Source organism: Amblyomma maculatum, chromosome 3 (assembly GCF_055883805.1).
Source record: "Amblyomma maculatum isolate TAMU_Amacu chromosome 3, ASM5588380v1, whole genome shotgun sequence".
In the NCBI taxonomy this organism is placed as follows: Eukaryota; Metazoa; Arthropoda; class Arachnida; order Ixodida; family Ixodidae; genus Amblyomma; species Amblyomma maculatum.
The window spans coordinates 212579675-212604691 of NC_139346.1; the positions used below are offsets into that span (position 1 = coordinate 212579675).

General features: G+C 46.5%; 1 protein-coding gene across 2 annotated transcripts in view; it reads right to left on the reverse strand.

The window, feature by feature from the left end:
- LOC146197639 (tyrosine-protein kinase CSK-like) overlaps nt 1-10766 on the reverse strand; it is a 35489-nt gene extending 24723 nt beyond the window's left edge. Inside the window, exons 1-5 of one of the 2 annotated variants that reach the window (XM_084599546.1) lie at nt 10610-10766; nt 9818-9933; nt 6880-6990; nt 5528-5628; nt 2115-2334 (exon numbers count right to left, since the gene is read on the reverse strand). In XM_084599546.1, coding sequence (XP_084455672.1) covers nt 2115-2334; nt 5528-5628; nt 6880-6990 — 432 coding nt within the window. In that variant the 5' untranslated portion in view covers nt 9818-9933; nt 10610-10766. Of the gene's footprint in view, nt 1-2114; nt 2335-5527; nt 5629-6879; nt 6991-9817; nt 9934-10332; nt 10544-10609 lie in introns of those variants that run through there. The other variant, XM_084599547.1, reaches the window with a different exon arrangement.
- Nucleotides 10767-25017: the final 14251 nt, after the last annotated feature.

Sequence of the window (25017 nt, forward strand, 5' to 3'; positions counted from 1 at the left end):
CTGGTTTCACATCGAAGCGCCAGCGAAAGGCGCTTCGGAACGAGCTAACGCTGTAAAAACGTCGTAGTTTGGCGCCGCTTTACTGGCAAGCCCATCTCTTAAAATAATTTCTTGCTTTGCGCGACGCCTTCAGCAGCGGAGCTAGCTGACATCAGGTGCGTCGCACCGGGCAGCAGCTGTTGGGAAAAAAAAGTTCGCTTGTATCACTGTACTTGTTTCTACAGGACCTCCATATTGACCGAATAATCCTCGCAATTTAATCGTGTCTGATAGTCCTTTGTACAAATAGCTATGTAAGCGAATGAGCAGCGATCTGCGATAGCTAGATTACCGATAGCGGATGCTGAGGCAGCTATGATGGGAGCCGATCGCGGCAGCCACGGCTTTACGCACCCAGATTGCCTTGACTGCGCCAGATGGCGCCACATGCTTGGACGGCGGCACGCAGGCCTGCCGCGTCGGGACCAATCAGCGCGTGAACAGGCTTGAGCACGGGAGCCATCGGGAGAGCTTACGGGTTACGGTGGCCGATCGCATCATTACTAAAACATTTTTTTAGAAAAGCTTGGCTCACAGCGTTGGCCAACCGGACTGATAAAGCAGCATCTTTACGGTTCCTTTGTTCAACATTCCTACCAGTTGACATTTCCTGCGCGTCAGCCCACCAAGCTTTCGTGGCTGCTGCTGATTCCTGCTTCGTCGCTTGAGTCGCAGGCGAGCGGGTCGGGATTAAAGTGCCCGGCAATGTTAGCAACATCCATGCTATTGGGCGAAACAACGTCGCAGTACTAATTATGCTACGCTGAAGCGCTGCTCGACGACGATATTTTCGTGCAAGTGCGACAGCAAGCAGATGAAAAAGGCGACCCGAATGCGTCATCAGATTTTGTGTTTACGCGATCACCAACCTTGCCAGTAGGGGGCACTCGTGTGGCGTTCTCGTATCTTTGACGTCATCGCGCGCTCGTGTCTGGAGAGATCGAAACCGAAAGTGGCCCTGATAAATGCACTGATAACAAATTAATTGATCTGTGCTGGGGCTTTTTGAGTCGCAGTCCCTCTGTTTTGGACCACTGTGGATCGATTAAAGCAAAAATACCGGAACAGAAAATGTATGTGTCTATACTCCTTTAAGGGTATGGTGACGTAGCATTAATGGCTCCTATCAGCAGCTCCCCTTGCGATTCCTTGTTCGCGTACATGTAGTTTCTGCTCGCTCGCTTAACTATCAATCCATTAAGTTGTGCCTCTAATATTTGACACACTCTTATTACCATACAGCCTAAGGCACCCCATTTCTAGGTACTAGCTGTAAGTGAGCATCTGATATAGATATAAAGCCTCGCCTTAACCATATAGTAAGAATGCGCCTGCATGGCCTAGGAGTAGCGTGCCTGATTCATCATCCAAGGACTCTGAAAGGTTCACTCCAATCCTACACGCCCACCTCAAATGAGCAACCTGAGATGATAGCTCCTCCCCGCTTTTTGACAGCAAGTGGTATTTTACATAACACAACCGGACAACGAATCGGTGCTCGGCCAGCTACCACCTGCCCACTTCCACCTGCTAGAGCAATGCCCGCTACTTTTTGCTCAAAACGCTGCCAATGCCACCGCCTATGCAGGACCTTGTGCAGAACGGGACCTTTAGCACTACATAGTTAAAAGACCCCTCCAAGGCTTAAGGGCCTTGTCTTGTCCAGCAGCGATTCTGGAGGGGAGTGCATACTATGGATGCAGACCACACAATGTCAACGCACAGTGCATCAGGCATCTAGTTCCACAGGGCTCCCTAAGCTCGTAGGAGTACTATTTGGGTTCCCCAAGCACATTAGTCTATGCAGTCTATCTATGCGCCGTCTTCCCTCATTAGATGTGCCATATGAGAATGACATACCAAAGGAGACCGACTGCACTCAGCCCTGGCAATATCTGTCCAGTGAACATGACGGATATTCTACGGAAACTCAATTATTGCTGTTTTCATAGCGATGCTCAGGACAAAAGAGAGCTTTTTCAACCTGACACTGGGCAAACTGAGAGCATGCTCTTCCTTTCTCTTTCCTTTGGATGTTACATGCACCTAGCTCTGAAGCATGCAAAGAAACACACCTCGATCAGCTGTGGCAGGCCCTCGAAGTACTCCTCTTCATCAATAGTCAGCTTGCCCATGCGGTAGATAACACGGTAGTGCTCCACTTTGGAGCGGAAGCAGACGCAGAGCGTGTAGTCACCCGGGTAGTTGGTGCTCTCACGCACCAGAAAGAGCCCATCTTCCCGGGGCTGAAGGAGCATTTCCGCCCGCTCCCGACTGATCTTGCCATGGAACCACCTGCACAAGACCAGACACTCACTCTGTGAGCACATAGAACGCACGACATTCCTGACTAATTAATCTTACTGGTCCTCAAAATATACTACATAATTACATTGCCAGTCCAATTTCATTCACTACATGACAGAAGCATCCACCACTTAACCCTTTCGCTGTGGGGCATTTCTGGCCGTGACGCACCCCCAGTGTTGGCTTGGCTTCAGGGAACGAGTATATCAGGGAACGAGCATAGCAATTTCTTTTTAATTATGACTGCTATACAAATAACATAGTAAAAGAAATACGCACATTTCAGTGTTTTGCAGGTGTTGTTAATTAATGTCACCAACGCCTTCAGACCCTTATGATACGGATCTCGAACCCAATCCGGCTCTCACTTTTCAAGAAATTATTGAATTATTTCAATTCGGCCATGCAATTTATCCTAAGCCTTGTAAGGGTCTTACAAAGGTGGAGGAACGCACACTCCTCCGCCTTTACACCAAAACGCTGCTGTGCCCGGCAGTTTTAAAACACTTTGATCCTGCCTGTACAGGAAAGTGCCCGCACTGTGCGGAGAAGTCTTCGGACATCTTCCATATGGTGTGGGCATGTCAGTCAACCCCGAACCTCACCCCCAAACCCAACCCCACCCGGGAGGACTGGGAGGCAGCCCTGCTCGGCTGCTCCGATCTGGCAAGCCAGAAGGCCCTGGTTCACCGAGCCCGAGCCGCAGCGGTCGCCAATGGGCTCCTGTAATGAGGAGCCCACCTAGTGTTTGCGTGAGGTTGCTCCGGCTACCTCAAGCTTCCTCCGAATAAAGGTTTTACACACACACACACATCATCAACCTGATTTTAAATTTGATAAATGAGAATAATATAAGAAATATAAGTTGATGCCGCCGCATACACCTTCCTTCTCCACTGCCCATTATTCTTTCAATGCGCAAGCATTTTTTGTCTCATGAATGGTGTAGACAGGAACTGTGGATGGAGCATGTCTGCACGAACGCTCAATAGATAAAAAAAAAAAAAAAAAACATTGCCGCGACTGGGTTTCAAACTTGCACCAGAATGAAAGCTTCCCTGTCCCAGCCATGAGAGCACTATACTATTGCCACAGCCGATCACACCTCATGTAAAACTGCAGCACTCTAGCACTGTGCAGTAAACATCGCTGTCTTATGAAAATCCATCTGTGCCACTCCTTCAGTTAACCTAGTTAAATATGCCCCACACATGCTCCCTCTGGCCAAGTGCGAGTGCAGTCCGTGAGTGCAGTATCAGGCGAATCCACAAAGCAGTGTTAAGAACTCACAATGTTTTCATACTTGCACATGTAAGAAGACTTAAGTGCAGTGCTGTAAATTTTTCATGGCATGACGGCATACGCGCAGTTCAGAGCAATAAGAGCGCAATAATGCAGTCACAAAGCTAGCAGTCGGTGGCAAATGGTGGTAAAGGGTGATGAGAATGAGCCCTCGCTCAAGCACCGAACCAAACTCTATTCAGTAGTTTAAGATTTTGGTGAGCATCTCATGGCTACTGGAAATATGCTACAATATCTGTCCGTCCGGAATAGCGGTCGCCAGAGCTAACGAGCAGGGTAAATGATGAGCAGTTTGAATTTTCTTTACTGCTGCCAAGATGCAAATGAATTAACAAGCATTGCAGCCAACACAGGACCGTCTGCTCATAGCTGATAGCTTTCACAGGCACACAGTGAAGTGGCTATGCTGATCATATCAAGCCTGCCTTGAGCGCACACACACCCCATGTATGCTAATGCCCCGAAAAGTTATATCTTTTTTTTACATATAAACCTGGGTAATAAAAGTATGCTAAGTGCACAAGTAAATAATACAGTACTGAGACTGTGCAGCCAGACCTTTAGGTATCGAAGAGGCAGCTTCTGACGGGGCCTGTGCGGTAAGTATGCAATCACGTGTGCCTTGAAAACTATAACCTGGACAACGCGTCTGAAATAGTCCTGCTTTAACTCTTCAAGACTTTTTATGACATATGGTATGATCACACCAGCAACATGTATTTCTATCCAAACTCTATTTAGAACTGCTATCGTCCCACACCAACAAGTAGCATCGTCTCGCATTATTCGCCCAGCACGAATGCAGGACTTGAGTGCACCCACAGCAGCGGCACGCTTCATGCACAATGTGTGGCCTGATCACCCAGTGTCACTAAGCATACATAATGTACTCATCCACTGAAGCCGCAGCACAAACACTTTTGATCTAGCGACTGCTGCACCACCGTCATGGTGCAGTGGTAAAGATGCCCAACAACTGTGCTGGAGCACCCGGGTTCGATCCCCACCGCCGCCGGCTGCATTTAGATGGAGACAAAACGAAAAGGTCTCTGTGTGCTGTGCGATGTCAGTGCATGTTAAAGGTCCCCAGGGTGTCGAAACTACTCTGGAGCCCTCCACTATGCCACCTCTTTCTCTCTCTTTCTACTTTCACTACCACCTTCTTCCGTTCCCTTACAGCATGGTTCAGGTGTCAATAGAATAATGCATCACAGATACTGCACCTTTCCCTTCCTGTCAACCAATTATTATTATTCTTAACCACTGCTGATCACAGAAATCATAGAATGCCTGAGCTGCAATGTAGTTTGCAAGACATTGGGACGATAGCTAGCCAAGCCATTCTTACCTCGTCTAGGCACCAGTTTGGGCCCTTGTCTGAATGAACTGATGTGAGCCCTGTAGTGTCCAAATTAATGAGCGGTCAACATCATAGGAAAGCATGAGCTTTGTGTGGTAACTCTCTGACAGTCCGAATTATCTGAATTATCAAGAGTAGGATGCGTGAGGTTTTAACTTAACGCTACGTTTGTGCAACATTGTTTTGCTCATATTTTTTACCGTTTCTTTCTTTCGGTCAAAAAAAAAAAAAATTATTACAAATTGAACGTCTCTTCCAACCTGAAGGACTTTCATGACATTCCAATCTGCAACAACATTTCACTGCACACAGGCACCATAAAGCAATGAAATGTGCCACTGACACAGCAGCCATAGGCAATGCCTGCGAAAAATTGCTTTGGAATATGCCACAATTACAAGAGAGCTCGAATATCTACCTCATCCCTTGCATCTGTGAGTGTTCATCTCTTCAGTCATGAGCATTTCCATCTTCTCCTCTACAGCATAGAAAACTTAGCAGTATGAATTTCAGACTCACGGCATAGAGTTCAGCTTGACCTCTGCTCTGCGGAGGATGTAGTTGAGCGGTATGAGACCTTCCCGACCGTCAGTGTGCCGTGCCCGGAACCAGTTGCAGTCCTGACGGCATACAATGACCCGAGATGGCACGTATGATAAAAATGCATCAAAAACAAGCGCCACAAAATAGGTGGGTTTTTGCAACTAGAATGCAAGGATGCTAAAAACCCCAAATGCTGAACAAAACACAATATATTTTATCATTTTAAGCTGCAGGAAAGTTTAAATGAAAAAAGTAAAGGTAGCATACTGTAGAATAAAACCAAGGACAGGTCTGCTACAGTGAAGCACCACTTGGGGCTCCTGCCCACTTTTATCCCATTCAGGTGAAGCAAACTATAGCATGTATTATTCATAGTTTGTGGCAATTATTCACTAACTAGCTAAGAATTTGGAAGATGACTTGGTTCACTCCAAATAATTTTCTGTACTATTTGAATAGGAGAATGTTCAATTCACTATTAGAAAAATTCCAAGTTTTGTGCACGCCTAGTTAGCTGATAGGCTTAGCTTATCCACTGGCCAGAAAATTGACTTTTCATGCCAATGTAAAAAAACATTACTACTTTCGCTAATAATTTGCCAAACTTCTGACAACTGGTCCTCATACATGCACATCGAGACATAGGACTGCTTTTAACATCAGAATTTAACTACTTTGAAACATTCCTGACATATTTTGCATTAAAAGTCAGCACAATAAAATACTTTAAAACAAACGTACTCACAGAACAAGCAAATGTAAACATACACTCACTGGAGAAATACTAGAGCTATTATAGAGACATCCATTTAGTAAAATGCATTTGCCGTGTTCAATCCATATGCTTGACTAGATAAGTTTTCTTCATTTTTCAGATATTTTCAGATTTTGCCACATTTTACTATGTCCACTTTTTTGGACATTACAGTGTGCATAAAAGGATACAGGTAACAGAGCAGGCCATATTTACAGATGAAGATGCACTTGAGAGGCTTTTATTCACTTAGGAGACTCGTGTCAGTAGACAATAAAATCCTTTGTCGTTTCAAAAACAACAGTGCACTACTCACCAGCTGTATCCAACTAACCAGTTAAAATTCAGACAGCAATATTCAGTGTATAATGGCATTGCATACAGCACACAATAACGAAAAAGGAGGAGTTAAAATTATGCTCAATAGGCTGCACTGCATGTGACAAGGAAGGTATCCGTATGCACAGTACCTTCCACTGTGCTATATCAAGAAAAGCAAAGGGTAACCGTCAAGCACATCAAGCATTAATAACAGGTAGGAAAGGGACTTCAATGACAGGATAAAGACTCTCACCGGCGTGTCGGAGACAATAGTCATGATGTCCCCCTTGGTAAAAGACAGGTCTTCACTTGACTTGCCACTAAAATTGTAGCGGGCCACCACTTCCGTACCTGATGGCAACATCTGCACAACAGAGCAGAATGGAGAATCTTTGCAATCCAGGATTACCTACCCCTATCACTCACACCCGATACATACCCATTCTAATGCACTGTACATAAAAGATATATGCACTCTTTGTGAACACCCTGCTCCTCTTGATCAACTACATCTCAAAAGGTACCAAAGTAAAAAAAATTAGAAGAGTTCAACACTGCTGAACCGAATGTTGAGTGAAAGCAATAGCTGCGGGTTACCAAGCATTCTTCTAATTCTTCTTTTTCTTCTTCTTCCCCAGACCACATATAAAGCCCCGCTTTAACCAAGCCGTATGAATGTGCCTTAGTGGCCTAGAGGGGTAACGAAATGCCAAGGTCCTGGCAGGCTGGTTCTAACATAAGCGTCCCATGTGAAACGAGAGACCCAAGTTGGCAGCTCCTGCCAGCCCACATATAAAGCCCCTCTTTAACCAAGCCGTATGAATGTGCCTTATTGGGCTCTAGGAGTAACGTGAATGCCAGGGTCCTGGCAGGCTGATTCTGACATAACCGTCCCACGTGAAACGAGAGACCTAAGTTGGCAGCTCCTGCCAGCTTGGGGCCGTCTAAAGGTCAAAAGTCAATAGTGGTCACCGCCGTTCCACGCTGAAGGCTCAAACTGTGAGCAGTATTGCTTTTGCAATAAAAATTGGTGGTGGCTTAGCTTGGTTAAGCCTGAATATCAGAAGCGAACAGCTTCGGCGATGCCATGGCTTAGCTTGTGGTTCCTTGGCGCAGTTGTGACTTACCTTGTTGTTCACGGTTGCACCTTATAAATATTCCAAGGCTTATCATCACGGTGAAACATTGATTACAGCCGTATATGACATAAGATTAAACTTTATTCCGATTCCACATCATCATCACCGTTACACTTCTGTATAGACATAAACACAGCCCGGTGAAAGCATGCGGCACTGGCTAAAGGTCAACCGGCGAAGTTGCGGCAGCTCCGACCGCCTGTGCCTCTCCTGCGACGTCACGTGGTTTGCGCATGCGCAGCTGTGGCTTTTATTGCGAACGCAATACTATGCCAGGTCTAACCATTCGTCGCTGTGTGCTGTGTCCATGACCGTGGTCTCTTGGGTCTCTCGTTTCACTTGAGACGGTTATGTCATAATCAGCCTGCCAGGACCCTTGCATTCATGCTACCCTTATAGGCCACTAAGGCACGTTCATACGGCTTGGTTTCTAACGATGGAGCACACGCGAGACTCAGAGTTGACTAGCCTAGTAAGAAAGCACTGCATGTGGGTCTAATTCTTCAAAGCACACCTCATTACAGAGCTTTCAAACTTTTTTAGACCCTTGCCAATAACCAGGTTTAGGTACAGGATATAAAGGAGTGCTATCAAAGTATTCAGAACAGCTGGCTGTAGCTGTGCAAGTAGTAATGTGCAATGGTAACATCAGTACTTAGCTCAGTAATGGTGGCATCATCATTCGCATCCATAAACTGACCAAAGACAACATCTGTTCCTACTAGCTGTACATCAATGACACATTGCCAGAGGTCCACAGGTGTATGATCCCATGCAAACCAAAAGTCACCTGTTTTTATTTGACCCATGCCATGCTGAAAGTGTTGAGTGTGCTGTTTGGAAGCTACTCAGACGGACAGCAGCGCAGAAGTTGGAGAGCTGATCGGGCAAACGATGCATACTATATGACTGCTTGAGTCAGTAATTCTTACCATGTGACTGGTATTAGAGCTCCCAAATCACTGCCGTGGTTGGTCACTGAGGAGCAGAATAATTTTTCTTTCAATGCATCCATTTATTGCGCCCACCACGGTTCACCTTCTGATTAGAAATTGCACAGCCGACCTAAACACGCGCGCTGATGAATTTTGTAGGCCATCAGAAACACCAGTTATCTCGTTTTGATGCCAACTTTGATCCCTCTTGGAGGCGGGGGAGAGGGGGGGTGTCGCCACATTCTGTGCGAGTCAGCGGCCCAGGCGTCCTTCGGCCTCAGTCTCCATGAACGGGAAAGAGAGCTTTTCAAATGGGGGCAAGTTTACAGTGCCTTATGTTAGCGTGGCCACAATTGTTCGCTCAATCTGAATTGCAGTGTCATTGCCATAATACCCACTTTAATGGTAGCACCATTCTTATTCATAATAAGCGAGTGTTTGACATTGCAGCCATTATGAGTGTTCTCAACTATACCTAAAATATTAAGAACCTGAACACATATCTAACGGTTAGATTCTAGTGACATTACTCCATCTTACTCAATGAAGCCAAAAAGAAAAAAAAAATGCACATGCACACTTTGTACTGCAAGAGTTCTTAAAAGAGTGGTAAAGTTTTAATGTATCATGCACACAAAATCAAATTTTAAATTTTTTTTTCTTTTTTTGACAGATCAGTGCGCAAAAATGGCAGTTCGCACAACCAATCAAAAATATTGGGTGATATCACATAATTAAATATTTCTGCTGCAACTACTTTGACTGCCTACATTAAACAATCTCACACTCCAACCAGCAATGAACATGAGACTAACATTCATATAATGGCCGGTGAAGGCAATCTTTCGAACAACTTCTGTACAAGGTATGAGGAACAGCATAGATCTTCAAGCAAGAAATGAAGGACGAAGCACACAGCTCGCTAATTTCCAGCCTTGTGCAGTCTTCCATGTGCAGCCAGCAAATGAATGTACAAAGCGCAATTAGCACAATACCAGGGTCACACGTCAACAATAAGCCCATCATGGTACATTTGCCTTTAGACTGCATTTTCAAATGCAAGCATCATGCCCACAGAGAGATCGGGACTACTGAGATAACAGGCACATTTACTCACTTTGTCAACAGTTCGCTGACAGCATGTCAGAGGCGTTCAGCCATCGCAGCAAGGGCAGAGTTGCTTTCAGTGTTGCTGTTGCCGGCACAGGACATTCCACAGCCCCAGTGACTCTCCTGCGTGGCAGAGAGCGATTCGGACTCCATGCGGTTGCAACCCGACACCGCGGAAACGTGACACGCGTTGTGCGCGTCCGTCGGCTTGCAGAATGCGTTGCGCCGTTAGGGCACTACGCAATCGCTGCACGGGGAGCGACTTTCATGCACTTATACAAAAGCTTCACTGCAGCGGCACTCTCCACGGCGATCACGGTGCTAGTGGCCAGAAATGATTAATCGCTCAGGGCGTGTTGCTCTCTTTCGCACTGACGTCGTGACGCCGCAGCGTCGGGTAATAATGCAATGCTTCATAATGCAAAATACGAGCCATGAGTTAACTTAGGCCGATAACTTCTTTAAGTAGTAGGAGTCTGCTCTAAAATGACATGCAAACATCCACTGGAAAGATCCACTCACTTCTTATAAAAACAACACAAGTGAAGCATGAGGCTATCGATCGCTAGAGGAACATTGGAAGTGTTATACAATGTCTTGGCACGCCGAAAACCTCTACTGGTATTCGCATAGGCCATAAAAAAAAAGAAACGTTTAGTGCGCAATGACTGCAACTAACTACCGAGTCTGGTGAAAAAGCCGCTCGACAGCGCCTACTGCACGGCCTACGCGCAAAGGTTTTCCAAGTACGGAACCCTTAGTTCGGGTTAGGCTTACAAGTCATTAGCCAGATACTCACAGGTGTGAATAGAAACCACTTCGGACTATAAAATTCCATATATGTCTAAAGGAAACCACAACGGTGACATTCCCACACTGCAGTGTTGACTCGGTGTCACCCATAAAAATCTGCCATTGCACCTGGCATCATTTTCATGTCTTTCCTTTGCTACAAAATCAGTTTCTGTTCGCTTCGAAGAGATGGCGCTAGGCGTCTAAACAACGGCGTGCCTGACTTTTGGTTGTGATCGTGACCGACTGTGAGGTTATAAGTGAGGTGTGCCGAACGAAGGACGGCCTTGCTTCTACTCCTGTAAGCATCTCAGATCCAACACGCTGTGCATATTAAGGCATTTCTGCTTTAAAGGAAATTGTGACTCCTACACCCACCGTCCTGAATTTCACGAGGAGCCAGTTTTTCCTAACCTTTTAATAAAAGCAACATATTAGGAGGTTAACCATCAACTTTCGTGAAGAAACGTAGCTTTGGCCATCACTTATGCGTTCTTTGATTTCAGGTTAAAACGGTTGTCTTGATGGCAGGAGCAAGTGACAGGACACAAGAATTAACTAGATGGAACTGAATCCTATGGAACTCGGCGACGCCGGCGCCCTGGCGCCGTCTTCTGGTTTAACACCAAAATACTGAGTACTAAGCAAAATAAAATTCAAAATGGAATCGGCCTGCCTGTTTATTTCTCGAGAAATCGCCGTTTAGATGGTTTAGATTAGGATACAACAAAATGTTTACAGTAAACAGCTAAACAAGCCCGTAGCAATTAAAAATCGAGCTCTGCTTATTTTTGTTGTTTTAAACAACAATGGCAGTGTTTAAATAGCTATCTAATACAAAAAATGGTCGTAATTTAGATTTATTGTTTTGAACTTTTTTAAGTTTATTTAATGTAGTTTCAGTTCACCGCAGGGTTTGCCACCGCCACCAGTATAATACCACCAGAGAGCGTCCGGTGTTGCGGAATGGAGGGAAGTTCAAACCCGTTGTTCTATTCTAACAACGCAGGAAAGCCGGCAAGGAGACCCTCCCCCTGGCTGGCCCCCTGCCCCGAGGTCCATGTCGGTGTATATAAAGTCTTCTCACTCACTCACTACTTGGTACAGAGGACTGTAACTTTCATTCACGCTTTTTTCCTTTGATTGGCATGCTAGGCTGACTAAGTCACCTAGTACAGGTTCCCATAGATTTCATCTCCTGCCCCCTTTGTGGTTACATCTGGCCTCAGTTACGGTTTGGGCTTAAGTTCTGCCCTTACGTTCACTTGCTAGTTTTTGAGCCACCATACCTACGCGAAAGCGCAGCAGACGTGGCCAGCCTACGCTTCGCGGGATTGCCGAAGAGCGTCACAGCCAACGACATGCACGCGACGCATAATGACGTTAAATCGCTCTATTCACATTCTCTGTGGCGTGGCATGAAGTCCTTTCTGATGGGTATTTTCTTGAAAGAAGTTACGGAGCTAGGGCACTTAGGACTGCTTGTGTGCTGTGATCACAGCTTAAATCCCGGGGTCCAGATGCTTGTCCAGATGCTTGTTGCAATGTTCCTTGTGTTGGTTTTGTTGTGTTCGAAATAAAAATAGATAGATAGATAGATAGATAGATAGATAGATAGATAGATAGATAGATAGATAGATAGATAGATAGATAGATAGATAGATAGATAGATAGATAGATAGATAGATAGATAGATAGATAGATAGATAGATAGATAGATAGATAGATAGATAGATAGATAGATAGATAGATAGATAGATAGATAGATAGATAGATAGATAGATAGATAGATAGATAGATAGATAGATAGATAGATAGATAGATAGATAGATAGATAGATAGATAGATAGATAGATAGATAGATAGATAGATAGATAGATAGATAGATAGATAGATAGATAGATAGATAGATAGATAGATAGATAGATAGATAGATAGATAGATAGATAGATAGATAGATAGATAGATAGATAGATAGATAGATAGATAGATAGATAGATAGATAGATAGATAGATAGATAGATAGATAGATAGATAGATAGATAGATAGATAGATAGATAGATAGATAGATAGATAGATAGATAGATAGATAGATAGATAGATAGATAGATAGATAGATAGATAGATAGATAGATAGATAGATAGATAGATAGATAGATAGATAGATAGATAGATAGATAGATAGATAGATAGATAGATAGATAGATTGATTGATTGATTGATTGATTGATTGATTGATTGAAGTCAGGGGGGTCTCAGGGGGTCTGATTCCACCTGAGACCCCCCTAATAATTGGTCAATTGATTAATTAGGTTTGGTTTTGTAAGGTTTAACGTCCCAAAGCGACTCAGGCTATGAGAGACGCAATTGATTAATTAATTACCTATCTAACGACTGCTTATTGATTTATTAAATAATACTTACTAATTAGTGTCAGTTGCGTAGCAGAATGCTGCACTCAGGCTTTCGCCTTTCACTACTTTAGTCGCTAAAGTCACTCGTAATTTTTCTTTCCACCTGTGCTGGAATGAGTAGAGACCCCCTCCGATGGAGCCAGATTTTAAGCACTGGCTGTGATGAAGGCGAAAACATAAGGCTAAGGAAAGGAAAACAGAGGGGAGGGGGGATAAAACACTAGCGCAGCCACGTGCATTGACTATATTGTTACAAGGGCCTTGATATGGTCAGTAAAGGCAGCACAGCACAGTTAACCGCTCACACACTTCAACGTCATCGTCCCTCAGCCCAATCGCTCAATTCTTCTTCGTCACATGACCCCCCCCCCCCCCCCTCCCTTTTTTGGAGCACAGTCCCGGTGCTTGCTACGGCGGGAACGGAGAAGGCGGCTGGCAAGGCTTGAGACGGGACACATGAACGATCTGAGACAGTGGTGCGGGTGGCAAAGAATATGGTACTATAGGCTCGATATCGTAAGTAACGTCTGTCACTTGGCGAACAACGCGGTAAGGTCCTTTGTATCGCGGTAAGAGCTTGGCACTTAGGCCTACACGACGGGACGGAAGCCACAGTAAAACAAGAGAACCAGGTGAATATTGGATGTCAAGATGGTGGCTGCCATAACTGTTTTTCTGAGCTTCCTGAGAGGCAGAAAGTCGGTTGCGGGCAATTTGACGGGCGGCGTTAGCTCGGACAATCGTGTCGAAGGGAAGCACTGGATCACGTCCAAAAAAAGAAGATAGAAAGGAGAGTATCCAGCGGTTTCGTGACGGGTGGAGTTATATGCGAAGGTCACAAAAGGTAGGCTCACATCTCAATTGCGATGGTCATCTGAGTCGTACACTGAAAACATCTCCGTGAGCGTGCGGTTGAAGCGTTCCGTGAGAAGATTAGTCTGGGGGTGGTAAGCTGTACTGAATTTATGACGGACCGAGCATAAATGAAGAATTTTGTTTACCACTCTTGCCAAGAAACAGGCACCGCGGTCGGTTATCAGTTGTCGGGGAGCGCCATGGTGCAGAATGACATCATTCAGCAGGAAGTCGGCGACGTCTGTGGCACAGCTTGTTGGTATGGCTCGGGTGATGGCGTAGCGCGTCGTATATTCTGTCGCAATTGCAATCCATTTGTTTTCTGATATGGAAACTGGAAACGGACCGAGCAGGTGAACACCAACACACGAAAATGGAGTGGACACGATGGGAATCGTTTGAAGAGTTCCGGATAGAAGTACGGAGGGCTTCTTGTATTGACACAGCTCGCAAGCTGCTATATAGCGCCGCACGGATCGGTACAGTCTAGGCCAGAAGAAACTTATTTCGACGTACATTGTCGTAGGTACGGGTAACACTTAGGTGACCAGCTGTGGGTGCATCATGCAGGTGTTCGAGAACGGTAGAGCGAATGTGGTGAAGCACAACTTACAAGAACTCTGAGGTCAGGCGCAGGAGACCAACAGAACAGTCGATGAAGGCGGAATGAGCAGATAAAAAGTCAAGCCCAAGAATTACGTCTTGAGGACAGCTGTGCAGAACGGTGAAAAGAGCAGAAGTGTGGTGATCGCCAACACTGACACGAGCACTAGCCATGCTGGCTACAACAGCACACCTGCCGTCGGCTACGCGGATGGTGGAAGTCGCGGCTGGGGTCATTACTTTATTTAGGGAACGGCGAAAAGAGGAGCTTATAACAGTTACTTGCGCACCAGTGTCAATAAGGGCAGGAACATGAAACACCATCCACAGAAATAATGATCAAGTTACTTGGTAGAGCAGATGTCAGTAGAGGATTTGCAGTCCTGATCGAGAATGCAGCGTCACCTCAGGTTGCCGCATATCTTAGTTTCCCGCGAAGTGTCCGGTGTAGGAAGGCGACGAACTGCGGTGGGGAACAGGAGAACGGGAGCGACGCGGGATTGCGAGGACGGTGAGCGGCTTCGGGTCGGTGCGGAAGGGAATTTTTTTTTAATTGATATTTATTGTCTCAGGGGATGAAGGATGAACAAATGATTAAATGAATGGAAAAAGGTTGGCTGATTTTATGAAGTTCAGCTTCAGGTGTAAAATGCGATGCATATTAGTGTGGTAGGTAATAGTTGCACTGATCGTTGAAGAAGCGAGGTGCTGTGTACCAACGGCTTGCGGTACGGCAGTGGCGGGAGATATGTCCCACACGATGACATAAAAAGCAAATGGGACGATCGTCAGGAGTGCGCATTCCGCGTCATTTCGATAGCCGTACCAGGGGTGGAAACCAGTCCGGGGAATGGTAGCGGCAATAACAGGGGGTTCTGGAAGAGGGCGATATTCGTCCATGGTGGGGCCTATGGAGATTCCCATGTTTGCATCCTCCTGGCGGACGACTTCTTTTATCAAGGAAACTGTAGAAGCGTAGTTTGAAGGTAAGTAAGGAGCACTGGGAACCACAAGTACCAGGGCCTCTAATTCTCGGCGCACGATGCGAGTGAAGTTGTCCAGTGTAGACGGCTGCCTTAAAGTCGCTGAATCAGCGTAGGTGGAACTTTTAAACTTGCTTCTAAACTTGCCATGAAGTTAGTTCTGGTTCGTGTGTGACGTACCACTTGCGCGCTGTGCCTGTCAAAAAGAAGATAAGGTTGGCTAACATCAGAGTGGCATCCCACCGATTATTCGCGCTGGCGCGCTCATATATACAAGTCTAGCCAGTCGTCTACATCGGCGTTGTCGTCAGTGCCACAGAATGGGCCAGGGTCGCGGGGCTGGACTATGACGACGGCTTATGGGGCCATTAAAAGAGGCGGCGGTAGCCGGGTCGGCGGCAGTGGACATATTGATAGGTGCGATGTAACGGCCGCTGCGGAGGTCCAGAGTGAGGTACGGGAATCGTACTGCAGTCTACACCAAGATGCTACAAGGGCCTTAATTGATATGACCAGTTAATGCAGCACAGCGCATTTAGCCCAGCAGTTGAGGTTGTTGTGCCCACAGATAATGGCACATACCCACGAGGGGGATTGGCCACACAATGAATCCAGTAGAAAGGAAGATATGCTGTTAGATATGAGATTGAAAAACAAACAAAAAAAATACATATACATATGCAATACGACAGAAAAACGCCCTACTGATCAGAAAACAAAAAAAAAGGGTCATTTCAACTCATTAAGAACCTGGAGAGGAGAAACAGCGGAATCGGCACACTTAGCAGGGAATCCGACCAGAGGCTTTTACGAATTTGTGTACCGCTGAGCACAGTATCACACAGTTAACCGCACACACACTTCAACGTTGTCGTCCCTCAGCCCAATCGCTCATTTCTTCTTCTTAACCAATATCCCCCCTCCCTCTTTTCCTTCCGAAGCCAAAAATTTCCCTTGCGACAGATATGTAGAGAGTGCGCACGCCTATGCCCCTAACGTTTATCGTTATTTGCTGCTATTGACAAACGTGGATATCAGCACTTGGTCCTGGTCCTGATGGATTTCTTATTCAACTCAATGCCTGGGCGTGAACGGTCGCGCTGCTCAGTTACTACAATGACACATAGGTTTCCAGTACTGTTTCCAAACATTGTAATAACAGCCGACATCTTGCTCTTTGAAGCCTGGAAAAGCGCCTTATGAACTTATATGTTCATAACGTGTAAGTTCGACCAGTTGGTTTAGCAAGCTGTGTTGGAAAAGCTATGGAGCCAATGGCTATTTCCTAAAAATTAATTATTTTGATCCAGACATTATTACTGGGTTTCATCGAAGATGATCTTCCATCGACAGCGTTATCGACGTCGTTGCGACAGTAGAACGCGAAAAGTTTCGCCGCCGACTGATAACTGCTGTCTTTTTGGCCATCAAGGAGGTTTACGACAACGTCCTTGATAAATGGACTTGACGACTTGCTACTGACGGCCAACGATACCGTGGATTGTCAGCTACCTCGAATTCCGCTCAGATATCTGCCGTGGGGCACTCACATTTCGTTGCTCTAATTGGTCTGGCGGGTGAACTGTCAGCTAACATACACGTCTGTGCATTGGCTGACATTTCCATCCGAGCTACTGGCTCGACACACTTACAACTGCGTGTGAGATTCCAACGAACTGCGTCATCGACATCGACATATGTACCTGCGGCGTCACGGTTTGCTATAAGCATGCAGAAAACAGTGCAGGGTTTGCATTCACTCATACAGCTATCTGTCGCTAGCCGATAAATACCTTTTCACGGAGGAAGATAGTGAGAGACCGGAAAGCGTGGCGTGACATGGTCCATAGGGTCACGAAGAGTCGGACACGACTGAACGACTGAACTGATAACTGTAACTGATGTCTAAAACCACAAATTCTTGGAAATTATCATTGACCGGCTGTCATGATCAAATAATGTTAATATGGCGAAGAAAAGGCTTACCAATTTTTGTCACGTTCTTCGCTTCACAGCAGGCATGAAGTGGGGCCCAACTGAGCACTTCTTACTACCACTTTACGAGACCCTCTTCGTAGGCTGCATTTGTTAGTGTCTCCTAGTACTCTTTAATATGAAAATTTCCTGCTTGAGGACTTTAGAGAGCGAACAAATGTAGGCGCTCGAGATATACATTGGCTAGCCATGATGCACCTTTTACAAAGGCACGATTGAAGAGCTACGTGACTACCTAATATCTACATACTTGTCACAAGAACCGTGCACTTGGTGTGGTTTTACACCTCTTACACAACACCTCTACAGCCCATTGATAAATATTCTAGATCAGCGGCTGGAAAGCAGATTTTCAAGGCACTCATGCTGCCCTCAAACACAAATACCATCAGGCTACTGTTACGACCAAGCATCCGCAATTGCGCGCTCTATTGTTCGCCTGTGGGCATGGATAAGTTTTGTGAATATGTGGTGATGGTCCAATGGCTCTAAGTGAGCCTGTTTCCAGGAATCCTGTTTTGTAAGCATGTTTTGCTTTGTGGACAACCTGCAAATGCCAAATTGACCCTGTCAAGAGAACGTCTGGAAAAACACAAAGAAACGTCCCCCTGAGGGAAATAGCAGGAAGTGCTTTCTTTCTTTTGTTCACCCTTCCAGTCGAGAAGTGCTATCCTCCAGTGATGAATGCCTCCTATCCAAAGGAGACGACAGAGTGACATGTCCGCTGACGTGCAGGACAAGAAAGGAGCATGACTCATACGGCCATTAAGTGATTTCCCGGGAATGCAGGAAAGATTTGCAATTGTCGAAAAGGGACCATGTTGGGAGCCCTATGCGGCGCCACGTGCACTCGGGTTTCTGAGAAGTAAAACCCCTTGTCAGAACCAGCCTGTGGTTTCTTTGCTGAAGAATAGAAATGTACCTCCTCTCCTCGCCGTTCCCAAGCTTTTCCCGCCAACAAGTGATCACGCCCAACGAATGAATGCCGGACCAGTCAGTGCTTCAGACCATCAGTGCAGTGATGTGTTCGATTGGATGCCGATACCTGAGGGGCGTGCCCTGGATTTGGTTGGTCAGCATCTTCAGAGAGGGGCTGGACATAGGGGGTTTTTAAGGACGCTGCAGAGCACGAAATGTCGCTCTGGGCCCTGGGTAAACGGCTCATCCAGTCGCTTCCCGCTATGAACTCTTAACGCTTGTCATTTTGCTGATGTACCCTTCTCTTTCATGTAAATAATCATGTAAATAAGTTTTCTCAAAGTGCCAGTAAACCTGCTTGTACATATTTCACCAACTTCGAAGATTCAATCCTACTTCAACCCCGAGTCTCTGCACGCTACCAAGTGAAGGCCGGGTCGACGTAGCCCCAGCGTCACGACAACTGGTGACCAGCGTTGGGATCTGAATCTACAAGCCACAACATCTGGTGATTGGAGGTGGATCTGAAGCTACAAGCCACAACATCTGGTGATCGGAGGTGGCATCTCAAGCAACAAGCAGGCGCAACAATCGGCCAACAAGAGAGCAGCTCGGAACATCGATCGCATGTGTGGGTGAGTGCTTGGCTTTTCTTCTGATGTGGACCAGGTTCTAGAACAGGGTTAGATTTTGGAACTGGTAAAAAGTGTTGAAACGCCTTTAGGTTTGGTAGTTTGCACTGTTGTTTTGGAAGTAGCCGACACTCGGAGCGATCATGGACCTACAAAAGCTGCAGAAACCGGAACTGTTGCAATTGTGTGAGGAATTGGGAATTGATACAAGTGGTTTGGCACGAAAACCTTTGATTATAAAGGCAATCACAGATTTGGGAACCGATGATGAGGAGCTCAGTGAAGCATGGAACCTCATCGGTCAAAAAAAGGAGCAGCTCAGACAGCAGAAAGAGCGGGAAAAAGAGGAAAAGGAGCGGGAAAAAGAGGAAAAGGAGCGCGAACGTGAGAGGGAAAGAGAGGCAAAGAAGCTAGACATTGAGCTCCGGAAATTAGAACTAGAGTTGAGCAAGAGGTCGGGCGATTGTCCCCAGCTAGCGGTACCTCGTCTCAACAAGGAGGCAGATTTCAAGATGTCAAAGTACATGCAGCCATATGTGATATCAGGGGATATCGGTCTGTATCTGGCTAACTTTGAGCGAACCTGCGAAAAACTGTCCTTCCAGCGAGACACTTGGTCTCAGAGATTATTGACGGTTCTGCCCTGCGAGGCAGCGGAGGTTGTCGCGCGGCTAAGCAAGGAGGACGCGGACAACTACGAGAAGGTCAAAGCTTGCCTTCTGAGAAAGTATAGGCTTAGCGCCGAGGCGTTCAGACAACGTTTTCGGAACGCTACTAAGTCCAGGGACGAGAGTTACCCTGAATTCCTATACAATTTAAGAGTCAATTTGGGCGAGTGGCTAAAGAGCACTGATTCCTACAGTGATAGGGACGCTGTAGTCGAGCGAATTCTTTTGGAGCAGTTTTATAACTGCCTCCCAGAAAAAGAAAGAAATTGGTTACAGGACCGAGGCGAAATTAAGTCGGCAACTGAAGCTGCCGAACTTATTGAGGAGTATGCTTCGCGCCGACAATTCAGCAACCCAGCAGTGGATAGGCCCCGCAATCCCAAGTTCAGTGTAAATAACCGTCAGAAAAGGCACTTTGCTAGATTTGCAAACGAAGAAACGAAGGCTTCTTCAGGCAAACGCCCTAGAAAGGACGGCAGTGAGAAAAGTGGGGAAGTGACCAACGCGCAGAACACAAAGAACAAGCTTGGGGCTAGGAAGCCGCTCACATGCTTTAGGTGTAATGAGCAGGGTCACATTGCCGTCAATTGCCGGAAAGAAAAGATTGCTTTCTCGTATGTCAGGGACTGCGATGAAAATATGCAGCTTTTAGAACCCTACCTGCATGACCTAGTAGTCAACGGGAAGCCTTGCAAGGTACTGCGCGATTCGGCCGCAACGATGGATGTTGTCCATCCGGCGTATGTGTCGCCTTCCGACTATACAGGACAGTGTGCATGGATCCGCCAGGTAGTGGAGGAACAGAGTGTGTGCTTGCCAATCGCGAACGTGGTCATCGAGGGCCCTTTCGGCAAGTTAACAACCGAGGCTGCCGTTTCAGGAAAGCTTCCTAAGTGCTATCCGTATTTGTTCTCCAACAAATCGGACATGCTACTGCGAAAGAGGGGCATCCTTTTCGGAGACAGAGATGTGCAGGCCTTAACACGTTCAAAGGCGCGAGAACTAGCTACACTGCTCATTTCAGAAAAATCAACAGCGGAGGAAACGGCAGTTAAAACAGTGGTAAATGCGGAAAATAGCGGGCCAGAAAACTTTGAGAGCGAGGCATCTCAGATAAGTCAACATGAAAGTGAGCTTGATAAGACACGGAATGAGGACGTTCTTGAAAGTAACCTCTTGCCGCCAGTGTCTAGTAATCTCACGAGACTTTTAAGTGGAACCCGAGAGGACTTAGCTATGGAGCAAGCCAATGATCCCAAGAATAAGCTCGAAGTACAGTGGGAAGGACCTGCTAAAGTCGTTGCAGAGCTTTCTGACACTAACTACGCAGTGAAAATCCCCGATAGGCGTAAAGCAGTGCGCATTTATCATTGCAATCTTATGAAGCCTTATGTGCAGAAGGAAGCCGTGGTAAATCTAACGTTAAACCTTCCCGAGGAGATGGGGGACAACTTGATTTGCCTCAGCGGAAAGGGAAGCAACGCTCAGGAGCTTCTCAAAAAGACGGAGCAGATAGGAGAACTAAAGAAATCTCAGCTGTCCGATCTGGGGGAGCTAATAACAGAGTTTGAGGCCTGCTTCGTGGACAGGCCAGGCAGGACTGATTTGACTGAGCCCGATATTGAGCTGACTTCAGACGTGCCAGTGCGATCAAGGTGCTACCGATTTTCTCCAAGGCAAAGAGAAATTCTGGATAGGGAAGTAACTCGCATGCTGGAATTGGGAGTAATAAAACCCTCGGAAAGCGATTATGCTTCGCCTATGATCTTAGTAGAAGCTCCAGGTAAAGACCCTAGGCCTGTGGTAGACTACCGAAAGCTAAATTCTCTCACCAGGGATCAAGTGTATCCTATTCCGAATATTGAGGAGAGAGTAGAACAGGTCAGTAGAGCGGCATATGTGACTACGCTGGACCTTACTCGAGGATATTGGCAAGTACCGCTCACTGAACGCGCCAGCAGATACGCGGCTTTCGTCACTCCGACGGGCAGCTACCAGCCAACAATGATGAGTTTCGGGCTCAAAAATGCTCCATTTTGTTTTTCCCGACTCATGGATAGGGTTTTAAATGGGTGTGAAACATTCGCGGTGCCTTATTTAGATGACATTGCGGTTTTTTCCGACTCATGGGCGGACCATATGGTACATCTAAGAGCTGTACTGAGCCTTTTGCGTCAAGCTGGACTAACCGTAAAGGCCGAGAAATGTTGCCTGGCAAGGGCGACCGTGGACTACTTGGGTCACAATGTAGGTCAAGGTTTCAGGAAACCCAGCGAGATTAAGATTTCTGCGGTAGCAGACTACCCGCGGCCGAGCACGAAGACGGAAATTCGAGCATTCCTGGGTCTGACTGGGTACTACAATCACTACATCCCTAACTATTCAGCTTTGGCTAGCCCTCTGACCGACGCTCTCCGCAGGACAGAACCGACAAATGTAGTCTGGGACGAACAAAAGGAAGCCTCCTTCGTAAACCTGAAGGCTGTGCTGATTAGTCGTCCGGTATTGCGAGCTCCAGACTATGACCGAGAATTCACTGTCCAGTGTGATGCCAGTGATCGAGGGCTAGGTGCTGTTCTCTCCCAGAGAGATGACGACGGTAATGAGCACCCCGTGCTCTACCTGAGCAGAAAACTGAGTTCTAGAGAGAGGGCTTATTGCGCGTCAGAGAAAGAATGCGCTTGCATTGTATGGGCCATTCAAAAATTGCAGTGCTATCTTGGAGGGGCCAAATTCACCGTAGAGACGGACCATTGTCCCCTGGCTTGGCTGCAAACTGCGACATCGAAGAACAGTCGCCTTCTTAGGTGGAGCTTGATTTTACAGCAGTACAATTTTGAAATAAGATACAAAAAGGGGAAGTTAAATGGGAATGCGGACGCGCTTAGCCGCTCTTTCTAAGCGGTCCGAGATGTTCCTCACCATGTATCGAAATTGATAATCAAGTTTTTTTTTTTCCCTGCGCTTGTATATGTGTGACTATGTAAAGCAGCACGTTTGGTTTTCTAGGCATACGTGGGTCCTGAACGTCTTGAGAGTGGGCTTTTCTCGAACAACAATGGCAGTTTTCTTTTGACCTGGTCTCTTCAGACGGGAGCCGAGTGCTTGCTTCGACATGTGGTTGAGTTTCAGACAGCTCGAGCAATTTGGCCTACAACAATCAAGACAACGCGACAAGCAACAGCGAGCTTCAAGCGTTCACGTGCAGGCCATTAAGTCGTCTCTTCATGCAGCAGCTGGGACTGCTGCCCTCCGAGACTCTTCTGGCGGGGGAGGAGGCTGTTACGACCAAGCATCCGCAATTGCGCGCTCTATTGTTCGCCTGTGGGCATGGATAAGTTTTGTGAATATGTGGTGATGGTCCAATGGCTCTAAGTGAGCCTGTTTCCAGGAATCCTGTTTTGTAAGCATGTTTTGCTTTGTGGACAACCTGCAAATGCCAAATTGACCCTGTCAAGAGAACGTCTGGAAAAACACAAAGAAACGTCCCCCTGAGGGAAATAGCAGGAAGTGCTTTCTTTCTTTTGTTCACCCTTCCAGTCGAGAAGTGCTATCCTCCAGTGATGAATGCCTCCTATCCAAAGGAGACGACAGAGTGACATGTCCGCTGACGTGCAGGACAAGAAAGGAGCATGACTCATACGGCCATTAAGTGATTTCCCGGGAATGCAGGAAAGATTTGCAATTGTCGAAAAGGGACCATGTTGGGAGCCCTATGCGGCGCCACGTGCACTCGGGTTTCTGAGAAGTAAAACCCCTTGTCAGAACCAGCCTGTGGTTTCTTTGCTGAAGAATAGAAATGTACCTCCTCTCCTCGCCGTTCCCAAGCTTTTCCCGCCAACAAGTGATCACGCCCAACGAATGAATGCCGGACCAGTCAGTGCTTCAGACCATCAGTGCAGTGATGTGTTCGATTGGATGCCGATACCTGAGGGGCGTGCCCTGGATTTGGTTGGTCAGCATCTTCAGAGAGGGGCTGGACATAGGGGGTTTTTAAGGACGCTGCAGAGCACGAAATGTCGCTCTGGGCCCTGGGTAAACGGCTCATCCAGTCGCTTCCCGCTATGAACTCTTAACGCTTGTCATTTTGCTGATGTACCCTTCTCTTTCATGTAAATAATCATGTAAATAAGTTTTCTCAAAGTGCCAGTAAACCTGCTTGTACATATTTCACCAACTTCGAAGATTCAATCCTACTTCAACCCCGAGTCTCTGCACGCTACCAAGTGAAGGCCGGGTCGACGTAGCCCCAGCGTCACGACACTACACCCTCCCATGTCGTTCCGACTAACCACCACGGGAAACGGATCAACCATTCGGTGCGCCTGCATATTCCCGGGATGCCGAAGAAATTCATGGGGCTAATTAGTGGGCTAAAGCAAATTACTCTGGCGTACATCTGGTCAGAATACCAGAACTATATGTTCACGTTGATGGAGTGTCACCACGGACATCTACTGCATCCGTGGTGATACCCGCTCAGAAGACGACGCACCAGTCCACATTAAGGCATAATACTACATCAATCGCAGCTGAGCTTGTGACCCTTCGGGAATCGATCTGCCAAGGAACATCCTCAAAACTGGTGTGTATTCACAGACTCGAAGCCTGCTTAACATTCTGAGAATTTTTTCACGCCACACCCCCTATACCAGTACCTGGCATTAAACATATCACTGAGTTCTTAACACATGCTCGTGTCCAAGACCCCATGATAGTGTTTCAGTGGATCCCTGCGTTCTCCTTGCGGGCTGGATGGAAATGAGCCGACCGATGATGAAGCAAAGAGCGTCATCAGCGGTGGCCTCCGAACAGCTGTTATTTTTTAAAGATCGAATACACCTTGGCTTCTTTCAACTGTAAGAGGAATGCGACGGTGGCATACATACTAGGTGGCCCACCCACACGCATGAAATATCCGCCTAAAAAAAAAAAAAATAAGCAGTATGTAATTTTCTGTCCCGCGTGGAATTCCGCGAGATCGCGCATATGTTTGCTCCGTATACAAAGACTGCGTCTAAACGTGGCTTCCACGAGCAAGTACTTATATTTTATTGAACAGGTGGACTGACCAGAATCTTCTACTTGTAATCTTACGGAGACTGTGGAGCATGTTTTATTGGAGTTACCTGTATATGCGGCGAAATGTTAATGTTTTTCGCTTACTTGAAACATTTGACCACAGCTCTCGGACGACCTACAATTGGACATTTTGGATGAAGAAATACAAAGCTGTGCAGGTAATACGGATTTTTTTCCACTTCTTGAGTTACATGGGACTCGATACGCGATTGTGAAGCAAGTTACCATGCCTGTATATATTTTCATATATACCTATTCTCCCCA